This window comes from Triticum aestivum, chromosome 2D (assembly GCF_018294505.1).
Source record: "Triticum aestivum cultivar Chinese Spring chromosome 2D, IWGSC CS RefSeq v2.1, whole genome shotgun sequence".
Taxonomy (NCBI): Eukaryota; Viridiplantae; Streptophyta; class Magnoliopsida; order Poales; family Poaceae; genus Triticum; species Triticum aestivum.
In genome coordinates this window covers 620,307,907-620,330,162 of record NC_057799.1, presented here as the reverse complement: position 1 = coordinate 620,330,162, position 22,256 = coordinate 620,307,907, and the positions used below count along the sequence as shown (strand labels likewise).

The window sequence follows — 22,256 nt, the reverse complement described above, 5'->3', positions numbered from 1 at the left end:
TTTAAATATGGTACTAAGTTGTTACCCTAGCCTCAAGTGTGGTGGTTTTGGGTAAATAACTCTCGGATGTCATTTGACCACGAAAATTTGCAAGCATCTCTAACATTTGTTGATGATTATTCCCACAAAGTTTTAGATTTTTTCAAAATGTTTTGGTATGTTTTCTTACGTGGGTGTGATATGTCTCCAACGTATCTATAATTTTTGATTGTTCCATGCTATAATATATTCTATTTTGGACATTATTGGGCTTTATTATACACTTTTATATTATTTTTGGGACTAACCTATTAACTAGAGGCCCAGCCCAGAATTGCCTTTTTTGCCTATTTCAGAGTTTCGCAGAAAAAGAATATCAAACGGAGTCCAAACGAAATGAAACCTTCGGGAACGTGATTTTCGGAACGAACGTGATCCAGAGGACTTGGACCCTACGTCAAGACATCAAACATGAGGCCACGAGGTAGGGGCGCGCCTACCCCCCCCCCCCCAGGCGCGCCCTCCACCCTCGTGGGCCCCCTGTTGCTCCACCGACGTACTTCTTCCTCCTATATATACCTACGTACCCCCAAACTACCAGATACAGGGCCAAAAACCTAATTCCACCGCCGCAACCTTCTGTGCCCGTGAGATTCCATCTTGGGGCCTGTTCCGGAGCTCCGCCGGAGGGGGCATCGATCACGGAGGGCTTCTACATCCACACCATAGCCTCTCCGATGATGCGTGAGTAGTTTACCTCAGACATTGGGGTCCATAGTTATTAGCTAGATGGCTTCTTCTCTCTTTTTGGATCTCAATACAATGTTCTCCCCCTCTCTCGTGGAGATCTATTCGATGTAATCTTCTTTGCGGTGTGTTTGTTGAGACCGATGAATTATGGGTTTATGATCAAGTTTATCTATGAACAATATTTGAATCTTCTGAATTCTTTTATGTATGATTGGTTATCTTTGCAAGTCTCTTCGAATTATCAGTTTGGTTTGCCCTACTAGATTGATATTTCTTGCAATGGGAGAAGTGCTTAGCTTTGGGTTCAATATTGCAGTGTCCTTTCCCAGTGACAGTAGGGGCAGCAAGGCACGTATTGTATTGTTGCCATAGAGGATAACAAGATGGGGTTTATATCATATTGCATGAATTTATCCCTCTACATCATGTAATCTTGCTTAAAGTGTTACTCTGTTCTTATGAACTTAATACTCTAGATGCATGCTGGATAGCGGTCGATGTGTGGAGTAATAGTAGTAGATGCAGGCGGGAGTCGGTCTACTTGTCTCCGACGTGATGCCTATATACATGATCATACCTAGATATTCTCACAACTATGCTCAATTCTGTCAATTGCTCAACAGTAATTTGTTCACCCACCGTAAATACTTATGCTCTTGAGAGAAGCCACTAGTGAAACCTATGGCCCCCGGATCTATTTTCCATCATATTAATCTTCCGACACTTAGCTATTTCTGGCGCCTTTTTCATTTTACTTTCTTTACTTTGCATCTTTATCATAAAATATCAAAAATGTTATCTTATCATATCTATCAGATCTCACTCTCGTAAGTGACCGTGTAGGGATTGACAACCCCTTATCGCGTTGGTTGCGAGAATTTATTTGTTTGTGTAGGTGCGAGGGACTCGTGCGTGGCCTCCTACTGGATTGATACCTTGGTTCTCAAAAACTGAGGGAAATACTTACGCTACTTTGCTGCATCACCCTTTCCTCTTCAAGGGAAAAACAATGCAGTGCTCAAGAGGTAGCAGGGTGCACCGTACCAAGGGTGGGTGTAGAAAAACCACTCTCTTAACCATATTGATCAGAAATTGGTATAAGTCTTTTCTACACCTTTCCTTGCTCACTGTGGTGAATTAAACACCATGTCGATAATATGATATGCTTACATATAGAGGTCCTCAATTGTTATGACTGCATGAGCGCGAAACAAGCAGCAAGTCAGAGCTTCGATGGCAAGCTCAAGGTTAACAGTTGAGTGGTATTTTGCTTAGATGTATTTCTTCCAATTTTGATCTGAATAGCCATGAATATTTAGATGCAGATGGTATTTAGCAAGCTACTGGGAGTCCTCGAACAAACATCCAAATCTACCTGCTCTATCTGAGCTGCCACCTTAGACTCATAGGACTCTCGGGATGCACGCAATGGCTTGCCAGACTAATGGGTTGCTATTCAATTCTCAGTCTCAATTGGATCAGAGTCTTCAAGGCGTGCATCTTTAACACATTATTCCGTGTGTTTGTTTAGTATAGTTGGATTGAGTTACTTTATGTGCTTATTCCCAGTTGACTATGCGCAGTTTAGTTAATAGAATTTTTGGATTTAATTTTCTGAAATATTTCATATGCACAAGAACCGAGGCACATGTGTGGTCATAGGGTGACTAATGTGCCAAGTTGTGAATCTTCATGTGTTTAGATAGGTTGATATGAGGATTTGCTTTCCAATGCATCAAGTAAGGAGCTGGCGGATTTGATTCATGGTGATTTGTGTTCATTAATGTCTGAGTGCCAAATGAAACTAGGTACTTGCGTACATTGCAAGACATTAGTTTGTCTCCGCCAGAGATGTGTTTATACTCTTCTGATGAAACTTTACACAAGGTTCTTCATGTCAAATGACATGGAGAAGCTTCCATCATATTAGAATAGCTGTGTTATGTCTAAACTTCATTTCAGTTCATTTTTACACATCGTGTTTGAAGCACCGAGAGAATTACCTATGGTATGTTTCATAAATTGATGTTAACTATGTATGTTGGAATAGAACAATCTATTCTCGTCTTATTATGCTTTCGTCACACATACACTGCATTGTTATATAGTAGTATATGAATGTCATGAGAAACCAACATCTCAGTTAAAGCTCTCTGATGTGCACTGAAGAAGTCTTCTCAAACAAGGTCAATAATTCTTATTTGTATTTCAACACATGCGATGTGATTCGTCGGGTGATGCCAAGTGTTCCCCTTGCACATCGCATGCCTTGCGTGGGTTGAACTGCGAAATGACCAGTGTAAGAGGTTTTACTTGAACAAGTGTGATAGTGACAATCACTGTACCTATGAGGCTACGAGCACCATGAGGAAAACACTCAAATATTTGGAAGAGGCCGGTGATAATGTAAAAAGGTTCTAACTTGACACACAAGTGGCAATACGAAGATGGTCTATTTTGACACATGAGAACGAGACTTTGACCATGGAATATTAAGGAGTGATTACGTGCAATCTTACTAGTGTTCTACTAACTTTTCACTGCTCCAACCAAGGTTTTTTATTTTTATTTTTTACAATTGATATTGAAGATCAGATTCTCAGGGGCAGGAGCATATCCTGTCACCCAATTGTTCGTTGCCCGACGCGGCTCTGCCTCTGCCTGGCACTAAGCATCTACAGATTGAGGAGAGCAGCAAAAGACGCCCACGAAAACGGAGCTGCTATTTTTCCTGACGCGGCTCTGCCTCTGCCTGGCACTAAGAGCATCTCTAGCAGACCCCGCAAAAGCGGTCAAACCCGCAAAAATCCGCGTTTGCAGTTTTGTGGTGTCAAAAAACGTTCCGAATAGACCCCGCAAAAGCGGTTAAACCCGTAAAAATTTTGCAGGCCCCTGGGAATCCATCCCCACGAGCCTTAATTTTGCAGATTTGGAGGCAAAATATAAGGGGAACTGCAAACCAGTCAACGCTACGCGACAAGGAAATTCCTCCGTGCGCACACGTGCTCCGGTGACCTTCCGCCACGGAACTCGCCAGAATCTCGCCGTTTACCGCTACCGCGGCGTCGGCTTGCGGAGTAGATCACAGGAGCAATGGCTGAAGACTCGAGCAGCTACCCGGCCACGAACGAGCTAGCTAGCAAGCTCCGGATCCATCCGGCCACGAACGAGCAAGCTAGCTCGCAAGGTCCTCGATCCATCCGGCCACGAACGTTGAGGGAGTAGCTAGAAAGCTCCTCGATCCAGCCGGCAATGGAATAGCTAGCTAGCTCCCGGATCCATCCGGCAACACGGAGGAGCTGCCTCCTGGATCGATTCGGTGACTACCATGAACGACGGGAGCTGACTATGAACACAGGCGAGAGGAAGAAGAAGACACGGGAAAGAATATACGCGAATATTCTTTTTTACGGGTCCGTTATGCGGGGTCTGCATCTGCAGCCATCCGCGCCGGCCCGCAAAGCCGTTTTTTCGTAAACTGCAAACGCGTTTTGCGGGCCGGCAGGATGCGAGGTCTGCTAGAGATGCTCTAAGCATCTATAAATTGAGGAGAGCAGCAAAAGACGCCCACGAAAACGGAGCTGCTATTTTTCCTGACTAGCAAGTGGGCAGGCTGGATCTTTTATCGGCCATTTTTTTCTTTCTCTCAAGGGACTGAAGACTTTCCTCTATACTGACAGAAACAGAGAGGCTGGTAAAAAAGGAAGCAGGCCTGGGCACACATGGTAATAGAACCCACCCACTGGAGATCATTCAATCAGGCGTCTTCCATGGTATTTTGTCTGTGAGCAAATCTGGTAAACTTGTATCTTCACCTGATATTTCATCAAGCTAGAATGCAAGATAGATGCAGCCATTCTCCTAGAACCATGACAACATTCTCCAGCAATGAAGATACATGCAACCATGGCTGCTATGGAAGGATGTTTTAAGCAGCTCGATACAAATTACAAGTTCATCAGCACATGTCAAACACGGGTACAATTAGTTTTTTCCAAAAGAACAGAAGCTCTTTCGGCACATGCTTGAGTAATACAGCTCTGACCCAATTGCCCAGTATAAAGCTTATGACGCCCCCTCCGCTGCGAGGAAGGGGTTGGCAATCTCGTCGGTTCCATCAGTTGGTGACACCAGCATGACAGCAGTGCCTCTGCACACCTGCAACACAAAGTATCATTGTGTCAATAGATGTATGGCATATGTACTCAACAATAGCAAAGCAAAACACACAAAAGGATTTATGAAACAATCAATTCATATCCAGCATAACAACTGATGAGCACATGGGTAACTAATCGCTGAGAAAGATTAAGGGCCACATGGTATATATGTTAATATAACGTCGGTAAACAATGGAGGATAGCATCCACTATCAAGATATTCAAAATGATAGGCAGAGGATTGAATCCACATGTTGACTGATAGACAATAGTAAAAGAGTACTTACAATGAGACCAAGTTGTCTGGTCTTGGTTGACAGCTTCAACGGGTCATCTTGCTCTAAAAAAGAAAATTGCAACATGAGGATTATAAGACATGATACTGTAGAAGAAAGGAGGGGCATTGTTCTCTTTATTAGATGTCCAAGAGTCACGATGATCATGCTGTTTATAGAAAACATATTTGTTGTAATCTACTACTCCATGCAGTGCTCTAGTACAAGGTCAGCCTTGACGAAATTTTAGTAGAACAAAAGATTCTATGCTGAACAAATAAGTCATAACTCTCATCCTAAGCTCTAACTGTAGACACTGTCAATGATTTAGGAAAAAGAATAGATGGTCAGTAAAACCCAAAGGAAGGAAGCCTAAATACCTCTTTCAGACTCGACTGCTTCATCCAGCACTAAGTTGAGCAGCTGGTCATATCCCTTCAAGGTTCCTGTAACTGCAAACATGCTTATGTCACGTCAGTATACGACTGCAAGCAAGAACACAGGAGGAGACAAACAGGTACATGGGTTTCATAGACCTGGCCACCGTGGGCAAGGGACGACTCATACGAGCTTAAATACTTGTCAACTACTCCCTCCGTTCGGAATTACTCGTCCAAGAAATGAATGTATCTAGATGTATTTTAGTTGTAGATACATTCATTTTTGTGACAAGTAATTCCGAACGGAGGGAGTACAAAGGTAAGAGACGCCTCATACTCATACCCATCAAGATATATAGACAAGCATGCCCAGCAAAAAAGAGGTGCAAGCAAGCGCAAGCTTGCAAATGATTTGTGATAGAAGTCCGTACGTCACGCTAACACATGATGCATTACCATGAACCAGCTAATTTTGCTTTCCCACACCACCTGTTTGCTCACTGTGGAGACTAGATAAGAGGCATTTGTTTGCTGACTAGAATGAAAATAGCCAACAACTCACAGAGAGGCATTTGTCAGTATACTACAGGAACACAAGTCTTGTCGGTGACATTTGTACCAATCTCTACACCAAACACTGCACCGGCGACAGAGCCTAACGCAAAACAAACAGGGGGCCTCTAGTGGATCTGACGATGTAGAGCATAACACAGGAACAGAAGAAAAAAGAGAGGGGATTTCGCCTGTGCGAATCGAACAAACCTTGGCGGCCGCCGGTGAGCTTGACCTGGACGCCCTTGTCGACGAACTTGGCCAGGTCGAGCGCCGTCTCCTTGCGCCCCGCCTGAGCAAAACAAACAACAACACAAGACTCGCATCACACGAATCGAATCAGCGAAACCACGGGGCCAGACGAAGCTTACCATCCCGGATGCTCCTCCGACGACCTGCTCTCGCCTCGAGCGCGCGGACCGAGGGGGAACCCGAGCGAGGAGTTTGCCCTAGAAATCGAGAACCTCTGCCGCCGCAAGCTCAGGAAGGAACACTCTCGCGTAGGAAGGAAGCAGGAGGCGGCTCGGTCGGGACCTGTGGGCTGTGGCTATGGGCTACGGACGGCGGAAAAGAAGAATCTATCCGAGGCGGCCCAGCTAGGGTCGTATTGCAGGCCGGGCCGGTGTTCGGTAGTTGCGGGCCTGTTTAGCCTGGCGACCCAGAAAGGAAAGGAAGTAAAGCCGCGAGGGTCCCGCGACCGGCGCGTCAATTCTTTTCTTTCCTTTCCTCCCGCTGCCTCCGGTTCGTCCGCCGCTGACACCGGTGTCGTCGGCAGCCGCGACTCTTCCGCCGCCGGTGCGTGCAGGGGAGGGTTCGACCGGTCCGTCGGCTGGCTGACGCTCGAGCTCCGACTAGCGCCTGCGGACGGCTGTTTCGCGCCAGGTCGGTCTCCGCGGTGGGCTTCTCCCATCGACGGCGGTGGCGGTGGAGGCGGCCTCAGGAGAAGCGAAGGTGATTCTTGTGCTTCTCTCGCCGTAGAATCCGGTGTCTCCGCGTTTTCCGCGTGCCGTTCTTGTTTCGTGGCGGCTTGCTGCGTGCGAGGTTGGCTCTGGTTTGGGTGTGTGGGGGCAGCTGTTCTGGCGCCCAGCACCTGTTCGACGGAACGCCTCCAAGCCTCCATCGTGCTCCCGCCACTCTCCTCCTTGGTATTGTCGCTTGTCAGCTAACCATGGTTGTGTGTCTCTTGTCGTTGCAGTGAGCCGTTGATCGGAGACGAGTGCTTTGGCTCAAGTTTGAACCAGCAGAGCAATGTGAGTCGTCCTGATCATCACAATGCCTTAGTGGAACGATAATCTGGATAATAAATACATAGCACTCAATCCGTATTGTTTGCAAGTAACTGCCCGTTGCATAGAGAGAACAATCTTTGTGCATTGGGGCTTTCGATTGACTGCCACCTGCCACTAGGCTCACAGCCGCATGATGCTGTCCTGTCCTCCTGACCTGTTCGCTGTTGAATGCCACTGCAGGGAAGATGACAGAGACACGCTCCGGATACTTGTGGCCACCGATTGCCATCTGGGCTACATGGAGAAGGACGAGATACGAAGGTTTGATTCGTTCGAGGCTTTTGAGGAGATATGCTCGTTGGCAAAGCAGAAGGAGGTTCGTAGGAGCAACGTTTTGTGTGTGGTTATTTTGATCGACCTGTTTATCTTGTCGTGGGCTGCCCGTTGTTGGTGTGCAATAACCGTGATGAGACTGTTTCGCAGGTAGACTTTGTGCTTCTCGGTGGTGACCTGTTCCATGAGAACAAGCCTTCACGTTCAACCTTGGTGAAGACCATTGAGATTCTACGTCGCTACTGCCTGAATGACCTGCCAGTGAAGTTCCAGGTTGTCAGTGATCAGACAGTCAACTTCCCAAACAGGTTGAACAATGAATCTCAAAGCTCAACGTTCCATTTCATAATGGTCCTCGTATTTTGGTGATCACTCGATTTAAATTCAAGAAGGACAACCACATGAGTTTTCATGAGAAAGCCTGTTACTTTGAACGTATTGTGATCTTATTTATCTCTTTATCATGCATGAAAACCGTAGGAAAGATGTGTGCAGTTATATTCTTGTATACTTCATGTTCTCAGATAAACTTTCCTGTTGCATTTCCAGATTTGGCCATGTAAACTATGAAGACCCACATTTCAATGTTGGCTTGCCTGTGTTCACTATCCATGGAAATCATGATGATCCTGCTGGGGTGGTATGAGCTTATTTTTATGATCTTTTGAATTGTATGGGTTTCTACTGAAATTATCTATATTATGTCTCTCGACTTTCTTTTATGCATTCATTCATTTTTCCTCATTGTAGGATAACCTCTCTGCTATTGATATCCTTTCGGCTTGCAATCTTGTAAATTATTTTGGGAAGATGGACCTTGGCGGCTCTGGTGTTGGTCAAATAGCTGTCCATCCAGTACTTGTTAAAAAGGTGAACTACTTCAGTCCCAGGCAATATCATGAGCTGTCAGATGCCAAATCTGCAATTTCATATCATTTCAGGGTACAACTACAGTTGCACTATATGGCCTTGGGAACATTAGAGATGAGCGACTGAACAGAATGTTTCAGGTGCCTTTCAATTCTGCTAGTTTGGTTTGGAGCTTTTTATAGAGCAATATTTTTTTGTATCTTTGTACATCTGCAATTGAGTCACCCCTTAATGATTTCATATTCTGTATCTCAACACGTCAGACACCACATTCAGTACAATGGATGCGACCTGAAAGTCAAGAGGGTCTGTCCGTATCCGACTGGTTCAATATCCTGGTACTTCATCAGAACAGGTATGCGTAGCAAGTGAACAGCAGCAAAGTAAATAATTTTACTAATTTATTTCAGTCCTTAATCCTGCAAGCTGGAAATCAATTTTACATCTGAAGTTCTGAACACATACAGGATAAAGACAAACCCGAAAAGTGCCATCAATGAGCATTTCTTACCACGTTTTCTAGACTTCGTGGTATGGGGCCATGAGCATGAATGCCTTATTGACCCCCAGGTAATAATTTGGGATTTCTTTTTGAAATTAATTTTTTTTCAAGGAGGAAACTTACTGTGCTGACTTCTGATCAATTGCCTGTAGGAGGTCCCTGGAATGGGTTTTCACATCACGCAGCCAGGCTCATCAGTTGCAACCTCCCTGATTGACGGTGAAGCAAAACCAAAGCATGTTCTTTTGTTGGAAATCAAGGTCAATTTTCTTCTTCTTTTATGTTAAGCATTATGTTGTTGTGTTGTTCAGAGTTTTCTTGTTCCTTACATATTCCTTAAACAGGGAAACCAGTATAGGCCAAACAAAATACCTTTGATGACCGTTAGACCTTTTGAGTATGCTGAGGTATGCCACTCCTTACTTCATGCTTATATAAGTAAGTGATTCTCAGTTTCTCATGTTGTTGAATGTGTAGGTTGTGCTGAAAGATGAAGCAGATGTCGACCCTAATGATCAGGCCTCTGTTCTTGAACATTTGGATAAAATTGTGAGTTTAAGTTTCCTGTTTTGTGTTTAGAACTTCAGATATTGTCCCTTTTCCTATAAGCGTATGGCCTTGCTCGTGTGAATTGATCAAGAATTCTTATTTGCCAGTTTCTTTAGTCTGGTGAAACTCCCTTGTTAAATTGAAACGATTTACCTCAATTTCAGGTAAGAAATCTGATCGAAAAGAGTAGTCAACCAACAGCTAGTAGATCTGAAGCCAAACTTCCATTAGTTCGAATCAAGGTAAAATATCAAGAGAAGTTCCGTGAAAAATAATGAAGATATATAAAACACATTAAAGTCTGGGTACTGTTTTGCAGGTAGATTACTCTGGGTTTTCAACAATAAACCCGCAACGATTTGGTCAGAAGTATGTCGGCAAGGTACCTCGGACACTAATGCATTAATTATTAAAGTGTTCTTCTCAAGCTTACCTGAACGAACTCATTTCATGGCCTCTTGTTGTAAAGGTTGCGAACCCCCAAGATATTCTCATTTTCTCAAAAGCAGCAAAGAAGCGCCAGACTACTACAGGAGGTATTTTGCTGTGTTTAAGAAAACAGTGCTATGAGAAATTTTGAGTAAACGTTCATTGACGTTGTCTTTAATATGTTGTAGAGAATATCGATGAGTCCGAGAAACTTCGTCCTGAGGAACTAAACCAACAAACTATTGAAGCTTTGGTTGCAGAAAATAACTTGGTATTTCTTGAAACTACACCTATTACATTTCGTCTTTCAGAAGGGGATGGGATACATATTGGTATCTGTTTTATTCTTAATGTCATGCCCTCTACTTGTATAATACATGATATCAGGAAAACAATCTACTAAGCATCATACGTTAAACCCGTTTCAAATGCTCACTGTTAGTTTAGGTATTGGAGAGAAATGTAATATGCTTCATAAAATCATAAATATAATGACAGATTAAATACTTTTGGCTAGAAGGTAGAAGCTGCATTGTGATAGGCATTGGACCATTGATCAGTTAATATGATGCACCTACATGGCTATTCGGCCGCGTTATAACTTTACATGAGCTGAAAGTTGATAACAGTATTGTGAGACAATGGATGATTTTATTGTCCAGCGGACTTCCAAATTTTGTTCTACAGATTTGAACACATTCCAACTTTATTTTTTGTTTCTACAATGGCGCACATTTCTTGTTTGCAGAAAATGGAGATTCTTCCAGTTGACGACTTGGACATTGCATTGCATGACTTTGTCAGCAAGGATGACAAGACCGCATTCTATGCCTGTTTGCAGCGAAATCTGGATGAAACAAGGGTATTATTTGCTACCGTTCTGTAGTCTTAGGCATATAGAGTTAGTCCTCAACTTGACCGCATGATTCCTGAGAAGTTATGTCTAAGCTCCAAACGTTTTGTTCGAAATTGCAGAAGAAACTGAATTCTGAAGCAGAGAAATTTAAAATCGAGGAAGAAGATATAATAGTCAAAGTCGGCGAGTGCATGCAGGTATAAACCCTTGTACTATAGTTTTGGGACGAGGTTCTGGCAGAAAGGTTTATGATTGACCATTTTACTCTCTACTAGGAACGTGTAAAGGAAATATCCCTCCACTCCAAGGGAGACACAGGGCTTGCATCAAGCACTCAAAATTTGGTGATCACATTTATTTAAGCCCTTGCCATCTGCCGCACCTCCTTATGCTGTATGCCATTTTTTTTTAGTTTCTGACCTGCTTATTGCTCTGATGGTACTCAAAGCAGGATTCTACTAGAGGTAAATCTGTAGCAGCTGAAAGTAGCCTGAACACTTTTAGTGATGACGAGGACACCAGGGAGTTGCTTCTTGGTACGAGATCAACCCGATCTACAGCTGGATTTACTAGACCCTCTAAAGATGCTACTGGTGCCGCTAGAGGTGGAGCTTCCAAAAGAGGCAGGGGGAAAGGCTCATTGAAACAAACCACCCTTAGTTTCAGTCAATCAAGGTTTGTTAAAATTCCTTGCCATTTTTGTCTTTTCAGCACTAAAAATTTCTAGTCTGGTGTGAACTATATGTTACCTTGGAGAAATCTATGGATTAACACCATGCATGTGGAGCTCATGGACAAAGGGAACTCTAATCAGTTGTCTGCCATTTACCAATGTTTTAGTTTTTGAATGTCGTAGAACTTGTGTGTTGGAACTTCAACATTGATCTGACCGAACAACATGTTCAGGTCAAGTGCTGCTATTCGCAGTGAGGAGGTGGACTCTTCCTCGGATGAGGACGCAGCAAACGAAGCAAATGAAGTTGTTGAAAATTCAGTACGTCTGTTTCCTCTTTATACTTACGCAGACTTTATACATCCATGACAAATCGGCAATCTGGACCACCTTTGACAAACGACTTCATGAAGTGTTTTATGGTTCCTCGAATGCTCGTAGGATCCTGAGGACAGTTTCCCACAAAGTGGACGGAAAAGGCCGGCTCCTAGAGGTAGAGGTCGGGCCAGAGGCACTACCACTGCGAAAAGAGGGAGGAAAGCCGACACTGGTTCCATGCCAAGCATGGTGATGAGCAAAGACGATGACAGCGACGAAGATGACAAGCCTAAGAAACCTCCGCCTCGGGTAAGCGAAGTCACCTCGTAATTGTCGCGTGAGGATGTTGTTTGTGTTGTGTTACATGATTGATATTAAGAGTTCTGTTGTTTTGCAGGTCACGAGGAACTACGGGGCCGTCAAGAGGAGATGATTCTCGTTCTCATGAAGCGATTCGGAGAATCAAGGGCACGGTTAGAATAGCTGATGTGTTCCCATGGACCTGGCTGGCGGTCTGTTTGCGGTGAAAGACAAGTGGAACTCGATTACACGATCTCGTGTACTGTAATTTATATGCTTGTAACTGCTAAACGCTGGTAGTTAGTTTGCCAGTTTACCATTGGGAACTATTATCATTGACATATAGTGTTCCAGGCTAGTCGGTCGTGTGATGCCTATGGCATCCACAGAAGTCTGTTAAGCAAGGCATTGAACTGAAACTCATCAGAGAATCATTTTTCTCGAGCAATTAGGGAAACAATGCTGATAATGCAGGAAAGGCCATCTTCTCATACGTGCAAAACTATACATAATGTCACAATCCAAGAAACAGTTTCCTGGGAACCTCAAAAGCAAATTACAGAGGCATGTAGTAACGGCCTGGCTGCGCATTCATGTAGTAGGGAGGAGGGGGAGGTGCGGAAGGCGGAATCAACTTGGGTGTATGTAATAGAGTTAACTAAAGTAAGAGCCTCGGGCTTGAGCTAAGCGCTTACCAAGAGGCTGCTGTCCATATGGTCCATAACTGCCAGAGCTCCTCATGACGCTGATGAACAGCTTGAGGCAATGGCTGGGCATGGACTGGAGTTGCAGGTCCATAGCCGGATCCCACGTAGTCTCCCACTGGCTCAGGAGTCTGGTAGATGTTCGTCGCGTAACCAGGGCTGCTGTATGGACTTGGGTACCCTTGGGAACCATATGCATTTTGTGATCCATATCCAGGAAGCGGGGTGCTTGGGTAGCTTCCGTAGGCTTGATGTTGGTTCGCGGTGCTTGCGTAGCTTGTGTGAACTTGATGCTGGTCTGCGGTGCTTGGGTAGCTTGCGTGAACTTGATGCTGGTCTGCGGTGTTTGGGTAGCTCGGATTCGGGTAGCTTGCGCATGTCTGTTGCTGATATGGGGCATTCGAGTAGCTTGACTGGATCTGATGTGGAGCACTTGAGTAGCCAGACGGCGCACCCGGAGCATGCACGCCTTGTCCATATGAGTAGTTCATTGGTGGTTCAAAGCTTGACGACGGAGATGGTCCTGCCGCAGAAACACTCCCGGTATATGCTGAGCTAACCTGGAAAACAATCTCAGAGAAGTCAGGGCATTGCTGTTGTCACTTAGGATCGTTATATGGAAAGACGCATGGGCAGAACAATTTCAGAAAGAATAATGACACCGTACCATCTGGTTACTGAAATTGCCATGGCTGGGAGTTGAGGCTCTTGGCAGCAAGCGTTTCATCTCGTCGAGGTCTCTCTGGGCATCATCCCTGGAAAGCTCCACAAAAATCACCTGTGCACACATGAAGAAAAAATGAGTTGGATAAAAACATGAAGTGGCCAAACGATGCATTGCATTATCATGATTTGTAGTATACCTCATCGAAAGGCTCCTTTGAACCAGGCATATCCTTTGACAGTGGCAAGACAAAATTGGCTGAAAAGAGAAGCATTTAGCAAATTAGTGACTTATAAAGGATGTAGATAGAACAGGGATAAAAAACACCCAAAAGTTTGTCTAGATAGTTACCTGTCATCTGGTCAACTGCTTCAGCTGGTACATCTTTCCCCATCTCCTGGAATCGTTTTGCTGCCCGGGAATTGAGTTCAGTTGACGATGGGAAAACGACCACAGCAATCTGTTCCGTATAAGATATAAGCCATCCAACATTAGCACTCTATTAATTTATTTAATAAAAACTCCTGAAAACAGGGTATGTCTCTTTTTCGGCGGCTTACTTTATAGTAGTTTGCAAATGGCCTCAGCTTGCGAATGCGGGCGCTTTTGTACACATTTGTTTGGTCGAGAATGTAATTGCGGGGGATCCTTGCGGCTCTGTCCAGCAATGTGTTGAAAATCTGTGTGGCATGATCCATCAAACGGTCAAAGCGCTCACCGTAGTTGTTCTTACGGAGCAATCCTGGCACCTGCAAACAGCACAACAAGATGAAAAGCAAATTCCGAGAGCACAAACAGTGCTTGTAAGATGGGCGGCGGGGTTGCGGTTACCTTCATTTGGTCCAATGCAAGGTTAGTTCCAAGAAGGACAAAGCGTTTCTCCGGATGTTCCTTGACCCACTTCTCTGCCCAAGTAGTCTTCCCCGACGCCGGGAGGCCGACCATCATCATAACCTCACACTCCTTCTGTTCCGGAAACACAGGCCCGAACACCGCATTGCCATCGACGAGAGCTGAGGACCAGGGCTCGTAGCCATCGACCAGCTCCAGCCCATCCTCCCTGCTAAACTGCATCTCGACGACGACATTCTTCAGCAGAACGTGCGGGAAAATTGCCGACTCCCACTGCATTGGCCTGACAGGAGCATCAACCAGACCAAACCCTTTGTGGCCGGCATAAAAGTAGTGAGCAACGCCGAGCCACTCGCCGTTCTTGGCGAACCCAATCGAGGCCATGGGCTTGGAATCGAGGTCCACGGCGCAGACGACGGTGTCCCCGACCCCGAACGTGGCGCCGTAATCGAAGAACTTGCCCCGGTGGGAGAGCTTCCCCGTGCCCCCGAACCCGAAGCCGCGGCCGCCGGCCTCCCCGAGGCCGCCCACGGGGTCGTCCCCCCTCGAGACGCCGACGCGGCAGAGGTGGCGCTGGGCGGCCTCCGTGTCGCCCATCTCCACGGCCTGCTCCGCCACCACCCTGCACCCGAAGCAGTAGCGCCCGCCGCCCCGGGCCCCGGCCGTCGCGCGCGCACCCGACCAGCAGTAGGCGAACCCGCCCCCGTGCAGCGCCTCCCCCCGCAGCCCGCCGGCGCCGACGTCGAAGTCTGGAGAGAGAGAGAGAAGCGGCGGGACGCGTGTCCGGGCGTGAGCGAGGGTTTGCAGACAGTTTTAGTTTCGGCGGGTGTGCGTGCGGGTGTGTGTGTGCTTACCGAGGTCGCAGTCCGCCGGGTTGAGCTGCACGCGCGGCGGCGCCGGCTCGGGGTCGGCTTGGTCGCCGTCGTGGCGGGGGCGCTTCGGCGGGGGCTGCGCGGCATCGTCGCCCGGCCTCGTCGCCATTGGTGGGTCGGTGATGTTTCGGTTGAGCCGAAGTCGCTCGCGGTCGATTCGATTGGGACGGAACGGAGTCGAGTCGGTACGGAAGGTGCGGCAAAAGGCGACAGGATTAAAAAGGGGAACGTGCTGGAGGCTTCGAGTCGGTATCGGCACCGGTACATATGTTGAGTTTCTCTACAGTATTACTCCCTCGTTGCATAATGTGCGTATAAATTTTGCATTAAAAAAAAATGTGCGTATAAATTTTCGGAAAAGTCAAAACTCAACAACTTTGATCAAGTTTGTGGAGAAAGACATTTACATCTAGGATCATTAGATTCATCAAAAGACGTCGTTTCATATTTTTATATATATCTGGTTAATACTTTTCTTTATAAATTTGGTCAAAGTTTGACTTTAAAAAAAATTATACGCAGTACATTGTGGAACGGAGGGAGCATTAGTATTTCGAAAAATTAATTTCTTTCTAAGCTCCCTCGGAGAGGCTAGAAGAGATTTAACCCCCCCCCCCCCTCCCTTTTTTTTGAAGTGGACAGCGTTTGTAACCGTCTGGTCGGGTCATTTGTCTTGCATAACAGTATCAGAACCAACATCCATTAGCATACTTTTAAAATAGGAATTTTTAATTTTGTGAATTTCCAAAATATTCATTTGTTTTGGAAAAAGCATTGAATTTAAACAATCCTAATTACAATTACTAAGCTCCCTACAAATAGAGGCCCAAGAAAGCTTTAAAGTTTTTCCTTCAAAGTGGACACTGCTTGGGTCACCGGTCCTGCATGACAGTATCAGAACCAACATTCCATTAACACACTTTAGAAAAAGCATTCATTAATTTTATTTTATTTGAATTTCCAATAATATTCATAAAGTTAGAAAACATGTACGAATTTAAAAAATGTTCATAAATTTTAAAATTGTTCATGAATATGAAAAGACATCAATGAATTCTAAAAACTGTTAACGAGTTTTATAATGTTCACGGACTTAGAAAATCTCCGTAAGTTTTTAAAAAGTTCATGAATATGAAAAATCTTCAAGAATTTTAAAAGAATGCTCACAATTTTGAAGAAAACATTTTTTATTTGAGGAAATGTTCAAAAGTTCAAATTATGTTCCTGATTTTCAAAAACAACTCATGAATAAACAATGAAAAGTAAAACAAATATACAAGCTAATAGGAAAAATCTGGTAGAGAGATTATTTTCTAGGAAAAATCGAACGAAATCACAAACCTGCATGGCCAACCCAGTACTGCCCATGAGGTTCGTGTTTGCTCGCGTCTTGCGGGATTAAGTCGGTGTTGGTATTCGGTGGATCCGTTTTTGATCCAGTCTTTGTCCGTATGTTTATAGGTTTAATCCTTTTGATATACGATTCTCTTCATCGGTGATGGTTGCTGCTCTGCTGCGCTAGTCCTGTAGGGCTTAGCACGACGAGTTTTTTGACTTTCTATTACAATAAGGTTTGCCGGCTTCGGTGAGGGATGGACGAAGAAGGCGACATGTCTTTTATCTTGCTCCAGTGCTTATAGTCGTCGCTGGTGGTCATATATTTTTGGTTGTAATTTTTGTACATCTGGTGTTTTTTGCACTGCCATGATTGATTATAAATAGGTTGGAAATTCCTCGCAGGAAAAACGATGATCACCACCATAGTGCTAAACTGACACATAGCATATCATTAGATAGCATAAAAAATATCAAGTTCATCTTACCCATCGATAACCTTATAGGGCCCACACTCTTCCACATCCTCCTCTTAGATGCTGGGGCTATTTCTCGCACGTTGTGAGACTTAACTCGGCTTTGCCTTTGGCTCGGCCCAGTATTATAATCAGAGAAGAAAAATAAACTAACATGCAGGAAACTACTTGGGCCCGCCCATTACTAACAACGCCTGAGGCGATACGAGCTTGTGTCTCGCCATAAATGAGACAAAGCCGCTCCCCCTATTAGACACCGCTTGGATGTAGATGTTGGGCCTAGAATTCAACTTTGGCGTTTGGGTGGCTTGAATATCATTGTTTGAAAAGCCATGACATTCTTTGGCAACGAATATATGACGTCCCGCGACAACACTCACGGGCCCCAGCCATCAATTTGGAGACAAAACCCTAAGTTTTCCCTCTTAGTTGGCAGCCCTCTCCCTCCGCGTGCGCCTCGCATACCCCTTCGTCTTGCTCGTGACGAAAATAAAAGTGGTGTTAAACCGTCCTCGACGCATTGTGCAAGTTAGTCGCCTGTCTTCGCCCTCCTCCTCCGTCTCTCACCTCTCCGGCGAATCTCCGACACCCCATAGCGAGCGCCTCCTAGAAATGAGCAATTCCAATTTGGACAATGACCATCCAAACAAGCATCATAATGGAGTCTGTCCTCCGAATTCCAAGTGCCAATTGCTGGAACATCCAAACAGCAAATTTCGAGTTCAGTATCATTATCAATGTCCTTGGTTGGAACCAATTCAATTCCATGGCCTCCAATAACAAAGCCTTGCTTTCCCATTCACTCATCCTTTCCCCGACTAACACCTCGTCGTGGTCCTGATGAAAAACTTGCGCTGATCCAACACCTAATGTTTCTGACGCTAAACAAACAGCTAATGCTTTTGTTAGACTATAGGCACTCACCTCTCTACAAGTACGTACTTAAGTTGAGTTGGAGGGCTTACTTTGAGATGGAAAGTCGGGGCAGCTGTCTAGCATGGCGAGTTGGCCATGGCCTTATTCAACCGGAGAAGGATTGGGGATGGAGGGCGACAAGTAAAACTCCACTTGCTCCCAGTAAATTTTCTTATGCTATTTTCACCCCTTTTTCATACTATAAAACTGTATTATAACATCATATCGATTCATGGATGAAATTTTCAAGTACAACTTTGCAGCAAAAGAAAATACATTCGCCTTGTGTTAGGTCGTGGGGAGTGTTTGACAAAAAACTACCAGTTTAGGGGTTCGCGTCCCACAGAACTACCACTTTTTTAAAAGTGGCCGAAAACTACCAAAAATACGTAAAAACGTGACTAAAAACTACCAGGTTGACTGAATGGTTGTTTTGACCGTTTTAACAGCGATTCTGACGTGAGTGGCCCACTTGCCAGGCGGGCGGCCCGCCTAACAGCTAACGGCGCGCGCGCGGGGCCGTTAGAGCCGCTCGTCGGTCGCACCTGGTCGGGACCAGGTCATAACCTGGCCGACCGGGCCGCTCGTCCCCACCAGCTCTCTCACTCTCCCCTGAGCTCACTCCCTAGCCCTAGCCGTCGCCAGCCATGGCGGCTGTGGATGCAAACTCCGGCGGCGATTCAGGCATACCTCCGGGCGGCAGCGCGGCGCAGCAGCCTTCTCAGTCCGAGTCTAATCCTTCTGCTAGCGGCGCGCAGCAGAGGTTGGATTGGTCGGCGCCGGCGCGACCACCGTTGACGACAAGAAGCAGAGCTCAAGGTCGGCGGAAGCTTCCTCATTCTGCGGGCGGCGGCAGGTACGGCATAGTTTTTTGCATGGTTGTGAGATTCAGAGATTCAGAGAATCAGTAAATTAGGCTAGTTTTTTGCATGGTTAGATTCAGTTATGGTGACCTTGGAAATTGTTAGTATTGTGCATACTTTGTTGTGTAAGAAACTGAAAAAAGCAGTTTGACAAAAACTCAATATTGTGCCTAGTTAGGTTCAGTTATCCTGATTTTCAGAATTGATGACCCAAAGTGGTCAATTTGGTTCCATTTCAATGCCAGAGAATCTGTGGTTCGAAATTTATACCAGTCAGACATATCATATTTGACAATGCTTTCTCTTATTGGGAGTGAGGGCTTTGTGGCTGATGATTATATGTACTATGTATTTGATGAGGAGAAAGGATTAGAAGGTTTAGATAAAATATGCTGTGAAGATGATGTGCAGCAGATGTTGGCACACTCTCATAATGAAAAGTTTCTGAACATAAGAGTAGTGGGAGCTCTTGAGGAATGTAATGCAGATGAAAATCATGAAAACAGAGATAGTTATTTTGCTGAACATTGCATTAACACTCAACAAAGTTGCACTAAGGTGGTGGATATAAGCATGGATAGAAAGGAAGAGCTGAAGAAAAGCATGGTGCAGAGAGAGGCTGAACTTAACCATTTTGAAGGTGACATTGATGTGTCTGAATTTGTTTCTGATGATGAAGCTGCAAATTCAGGTTCAGATGGGAACAATGTGGATTTTCAGTCAGAGTATTCCTCTGAAGATGAAGCTGCAAAACAAGATACAGCAGTGGTACAGAAACTGAAGGTAGTGAGAAAACCTGGTCCAACTAGTAGATCCCACCATGAGGTTGAGAAAATGGAGAAAGCAGATTGGTTCCCTGAAGCAGATGAAAAATGTTTCCCTGGTGATTATGGCATCAGTGATGAAGAAGATGAGCCTGAAGGATCCTATAAACTACCAAGTGGTAGGAAGAGAAGGAATAAGAAGTTGAAAGACAGGATATGGTATGATCACAAACTTCAAGGACCAGTAGAACAGTTCTGTAAGGGCTTGTGCTTCACCACTGTGTATGAGTTCAGAGATGCACTTAGGGATTTTCACATTAGGACTTTGAGAAATTTTCAATACCACAGAAATGCCCCAGATAGGATTATTGTTTGGTGCTCAGAGAGAGCCGCCCAGGGATGTGATTTTTATATATGTGCCTCTAAGTTAGCTCATGAAAAAACATTCTGCATCAAGAAGTGTAATATGTTGCACACTTGTGGAGCATGTGCAGAGTCCACAAAGGTTACTACTAAGTGGATGTCAAGGTCAGTAGAGGCAGCATTGAGAGAAGACATTAGATCTCCTGTGGATGCATTAATTAAGAAGACCAAGACTAAGTTTGCAGTGGATGTATCAAGAAGTGTGGCATATAGGGCAAGGAGGAAGGCTGTTGATGTAGTTCAAGGTGACCACAAGCAGCAATACTTGAGGCTCAGGGATTATCTTCAAGCAGTTCTTGACACAAACCCAGGTAGCAGGTGTATAGTAACAACATTTGAAGATCCAGAGAACCTAGCACCTACTCCTAGATTCAAGTATATGTTCTATTGTTTAGTAGCTTCAAAGGAAGGTTTCCTTAATGGTTGCAGACCATTTATAGGTCTTGATGGATGCTTCATCAAGTTAACCACTGGACAGCAAATTCTTGCAGCCACAGGAAGGGATGGAAACAACAATATTTATCCTATAGCTTTTGGTGTGGTTGACAAGGAAGATGGTGAAAGTTGGAATTGGTTTTTAACTCAATTGAGATGTTGCATTGGCAGTGGCAACAAATTTGGAACATACACTATCATGTCTGACAGGCAAAAGGTTGGGAAGAATTTCATTGAGCAATTTATGTTATTACTTTTTTTTAATTATTTCTTTTTTTCAATTGTATTAATAATTTGTGAATGTGCAGGGCTTGCTTAAGGCAATAAATGAGGTATTCCCTGATTCACCTCAAAGGTATTGTCTTAGGCACATATATGCAAATTTTCAATCTGCTGGATTTAGAGGCCAGGAACTAAAGAAGTGTATTGACAAGGCTAGCTACTCCTACACTAAACATGGGCATGAACTAGGCATGGCAGAGCTGAAAGCACAGTCTGAGGATGCTTGGAAATGGCTAAAAAAAATTGAGGTCTCTACTTGGGCTAGGTTTGCTATGGATCATACTTGCAAAACAGATTTAGTTGTGAACAATCTAAGTGAAGTCTTCAACAAGATGATACTGGATGTTAGGGCCAAACCAATAAGGACAATGTTTGAAGGGATTAGGACCAAGCAAATGATCAAGAGGCAACAAACTAGGGAGAAGTTACAGATTAGCAGGTGGACAATCACACCAACCTACTCAGAGATTTTAGAAGAGAACAAGCAGTATGCCAAGTATTGTCAGGCTGACAGAGCTGGTCCAACAATTTGGCAAGTTACTAGCAAAGAAAAACAGTATTGTGTGGACATGGAAGGGCATACATGTGACTGCAAGAGATGGAACATGACTGGTGTACCTTGCAGTCATGGCATATCTGTACTGACAAAGCAAAAGCTGCATCCTGAGGACTATGTCAATGACTTTTTCAAGAAGCCACTTTATTTGGAGACATACAAAGAAATTATATACCCTGTTCCTGGTCCAGATTTCTGGCCTCACACAAACACTCCAGACATTGAACCTCCTGTGTTCAAAGAAAAGGCAGGCAGAAAACAAACTGTAAGGAGGAAAGGAGAGTTTGAAGTTCCCGCCCCAAGAGACACCAGTAGGATGGGAACAATTACCTGTGGAAATTGTGGGTTGGAAGGACACAAGTATACAAGTTGCAATAAGACTCTTAGGCCTAAACTGCAAATGAGGAAAAACAAACACCAGGTAATTATCAAGCATCAGAGCAATGTTTCCTTTTACATAGTGTAATCTAAGTTAAGTTGGACCTTTAATGTAGGAAAACAGGGCAGTCTATGCACCTGCTCCATCTGCTCCAGTACAAACTCCAAGAGCACCAGCCCCTAGTGCAAGAGCACCAGCTCCTGCTGCATCTGCACCAGCTCCTACTACAACAGCTAAAAGGGGTAGGCCTGCAGGTGGAGGGAGAGGCAAGTGATTCAGTGCACCAAGATCTGTTGCTGCAACTTCAGATGTTTTGGCTGGTAACAAAAGGAAGAGGTTTGCAAGCAGCAGATTGAGGGGTTATTTGTATGCCAGTGGTAACTGACACTATAAAAGGTAGAACTTCTCTCTTTGAACCTGTTTGAATTAGTTTAGAACCTGTTTCACTTTGTTTTGAACATGTCTGTACTTTTCTGCATGAGTATGTCTGAATTTGTGTGAACCTGACCGAACCTGACTGTACTTCTATCAAATTTGTGGTGTAACGTGGGCCTGATGGTGGGCTTCCGTGTTGGACCTAA

General features: G+C 44.7%; 3 protein-coding genes across 6 annotated transcripts; 1 reads left to right on the top strand and 2 right to left on the bottom strand.

Moving 5' to 3' along the window:
- Positions 1–4,618: 4,618 nt before the first annotated feature.
- On the bottom strand, positions 4,619–6,717 carry LOC123055025 (sm-like protein LSM7). The gene is made up of 5 exons (XM_044478930.1): positions 6,468–6,717; positions 6,307–6,388; positions 5,545–5,616; positions 5,177–5,229; positions 4,619–4,887 (listed from the first exon to the last, which is right to left on the bottom strand). The coding sequence occupies exons 1-5, from the start codon at positions 6,468–6,470 to the stop codon at positions 4,795–4,797; spliced, it is 303 nt and encodes a 100-aa protein (XP_044334865.1). The 5' UTR covers positions 6,471–6,717; the 3' UTR covers positions 4,619–4,794.
- Positions 6,718–6,800: 83 nt separating this feature from the next.
- LOC123055023 (double-strand break repair protein MRE11) lies at positions 6,801–12,496 on the top strand. Of its 4 annotated transcripts, none has more exons than XM_044478928.1 (23): positions 6,801–7,047; positions 7,292–7,346; positions 7,566–7,701; positions 7,809–7,966; positions 8,208–8,298; positions 8,409–8,528; positions 8,600–8,668; positions 8,792–8,883; positions 8,996–9,098; positions 9,183–9,290; positions 9,375–9,437; positions 9,508–9,579; positions 9,744–9,821; positions 9,899–9,961; positions 10,049–10,115; positions 10,197–10,279; positions 10,757–10,870; positions 10,984–11,061; positions 11,140–11,208; positions 11,316–11,539; positions 11,771–11,858; positions 11,979–12,164; positions 12,253–12,496. In XM_044478928.1, coding segments are annotated over exons 2-23 (2,100 nt in total). In that variant the 5' UTR covers positions 6,801–7,047; positions 7,292–7,344; the 3' UTR covers positions 12,289–12,496. The 4 variants fall into 4 exon arrangements, with proteins under 4 accessions (XP_044334863.1, XP_044334862.1, XP_044334861.1 ...); XM_044478927.1 differs by having other exon boundaries at positions 11,313–11,539; XM_044478926.1 differs by lacking the exons at positions 6,801–7,047; positions 7,292–7,346 and having other exon boundaries at positions 7,516–7,701.
- A 125-nt stretch (positions 12,497–12,621) lies between these two features.
- On the bottom strand, positions 12,622–15,437 carry LOC123055024 (heterogeneous nuclear ribonucleoprotein U-like protein 1). The gene is made up of 7 exons (XM_044478929.1): positions 15,230–15,437; positions 14,355–15,124; positions 14,084–14,272; positions 13,875–13,983; positions 13,723–13,781; positions 13,527–13,637; positions 12,622–13,419 (listed from the first exon to the last, which is right to left on the bottom strand). The coding sequence occupies exons 1-7, from the start codon at positions 15,354–15,356 to the stop codon at positions 12,847–12,849; spliced, it is 1,938 nt and encodes a 645-aa protein (XP_044334864.1). The 5' UTR covers positions 15,357–15,437; the 3' UTR covers positions 12,622–12,846.
- Between the last annotated feature and the right edge of the window lie 6,819 nt (positions 15,438–22,256).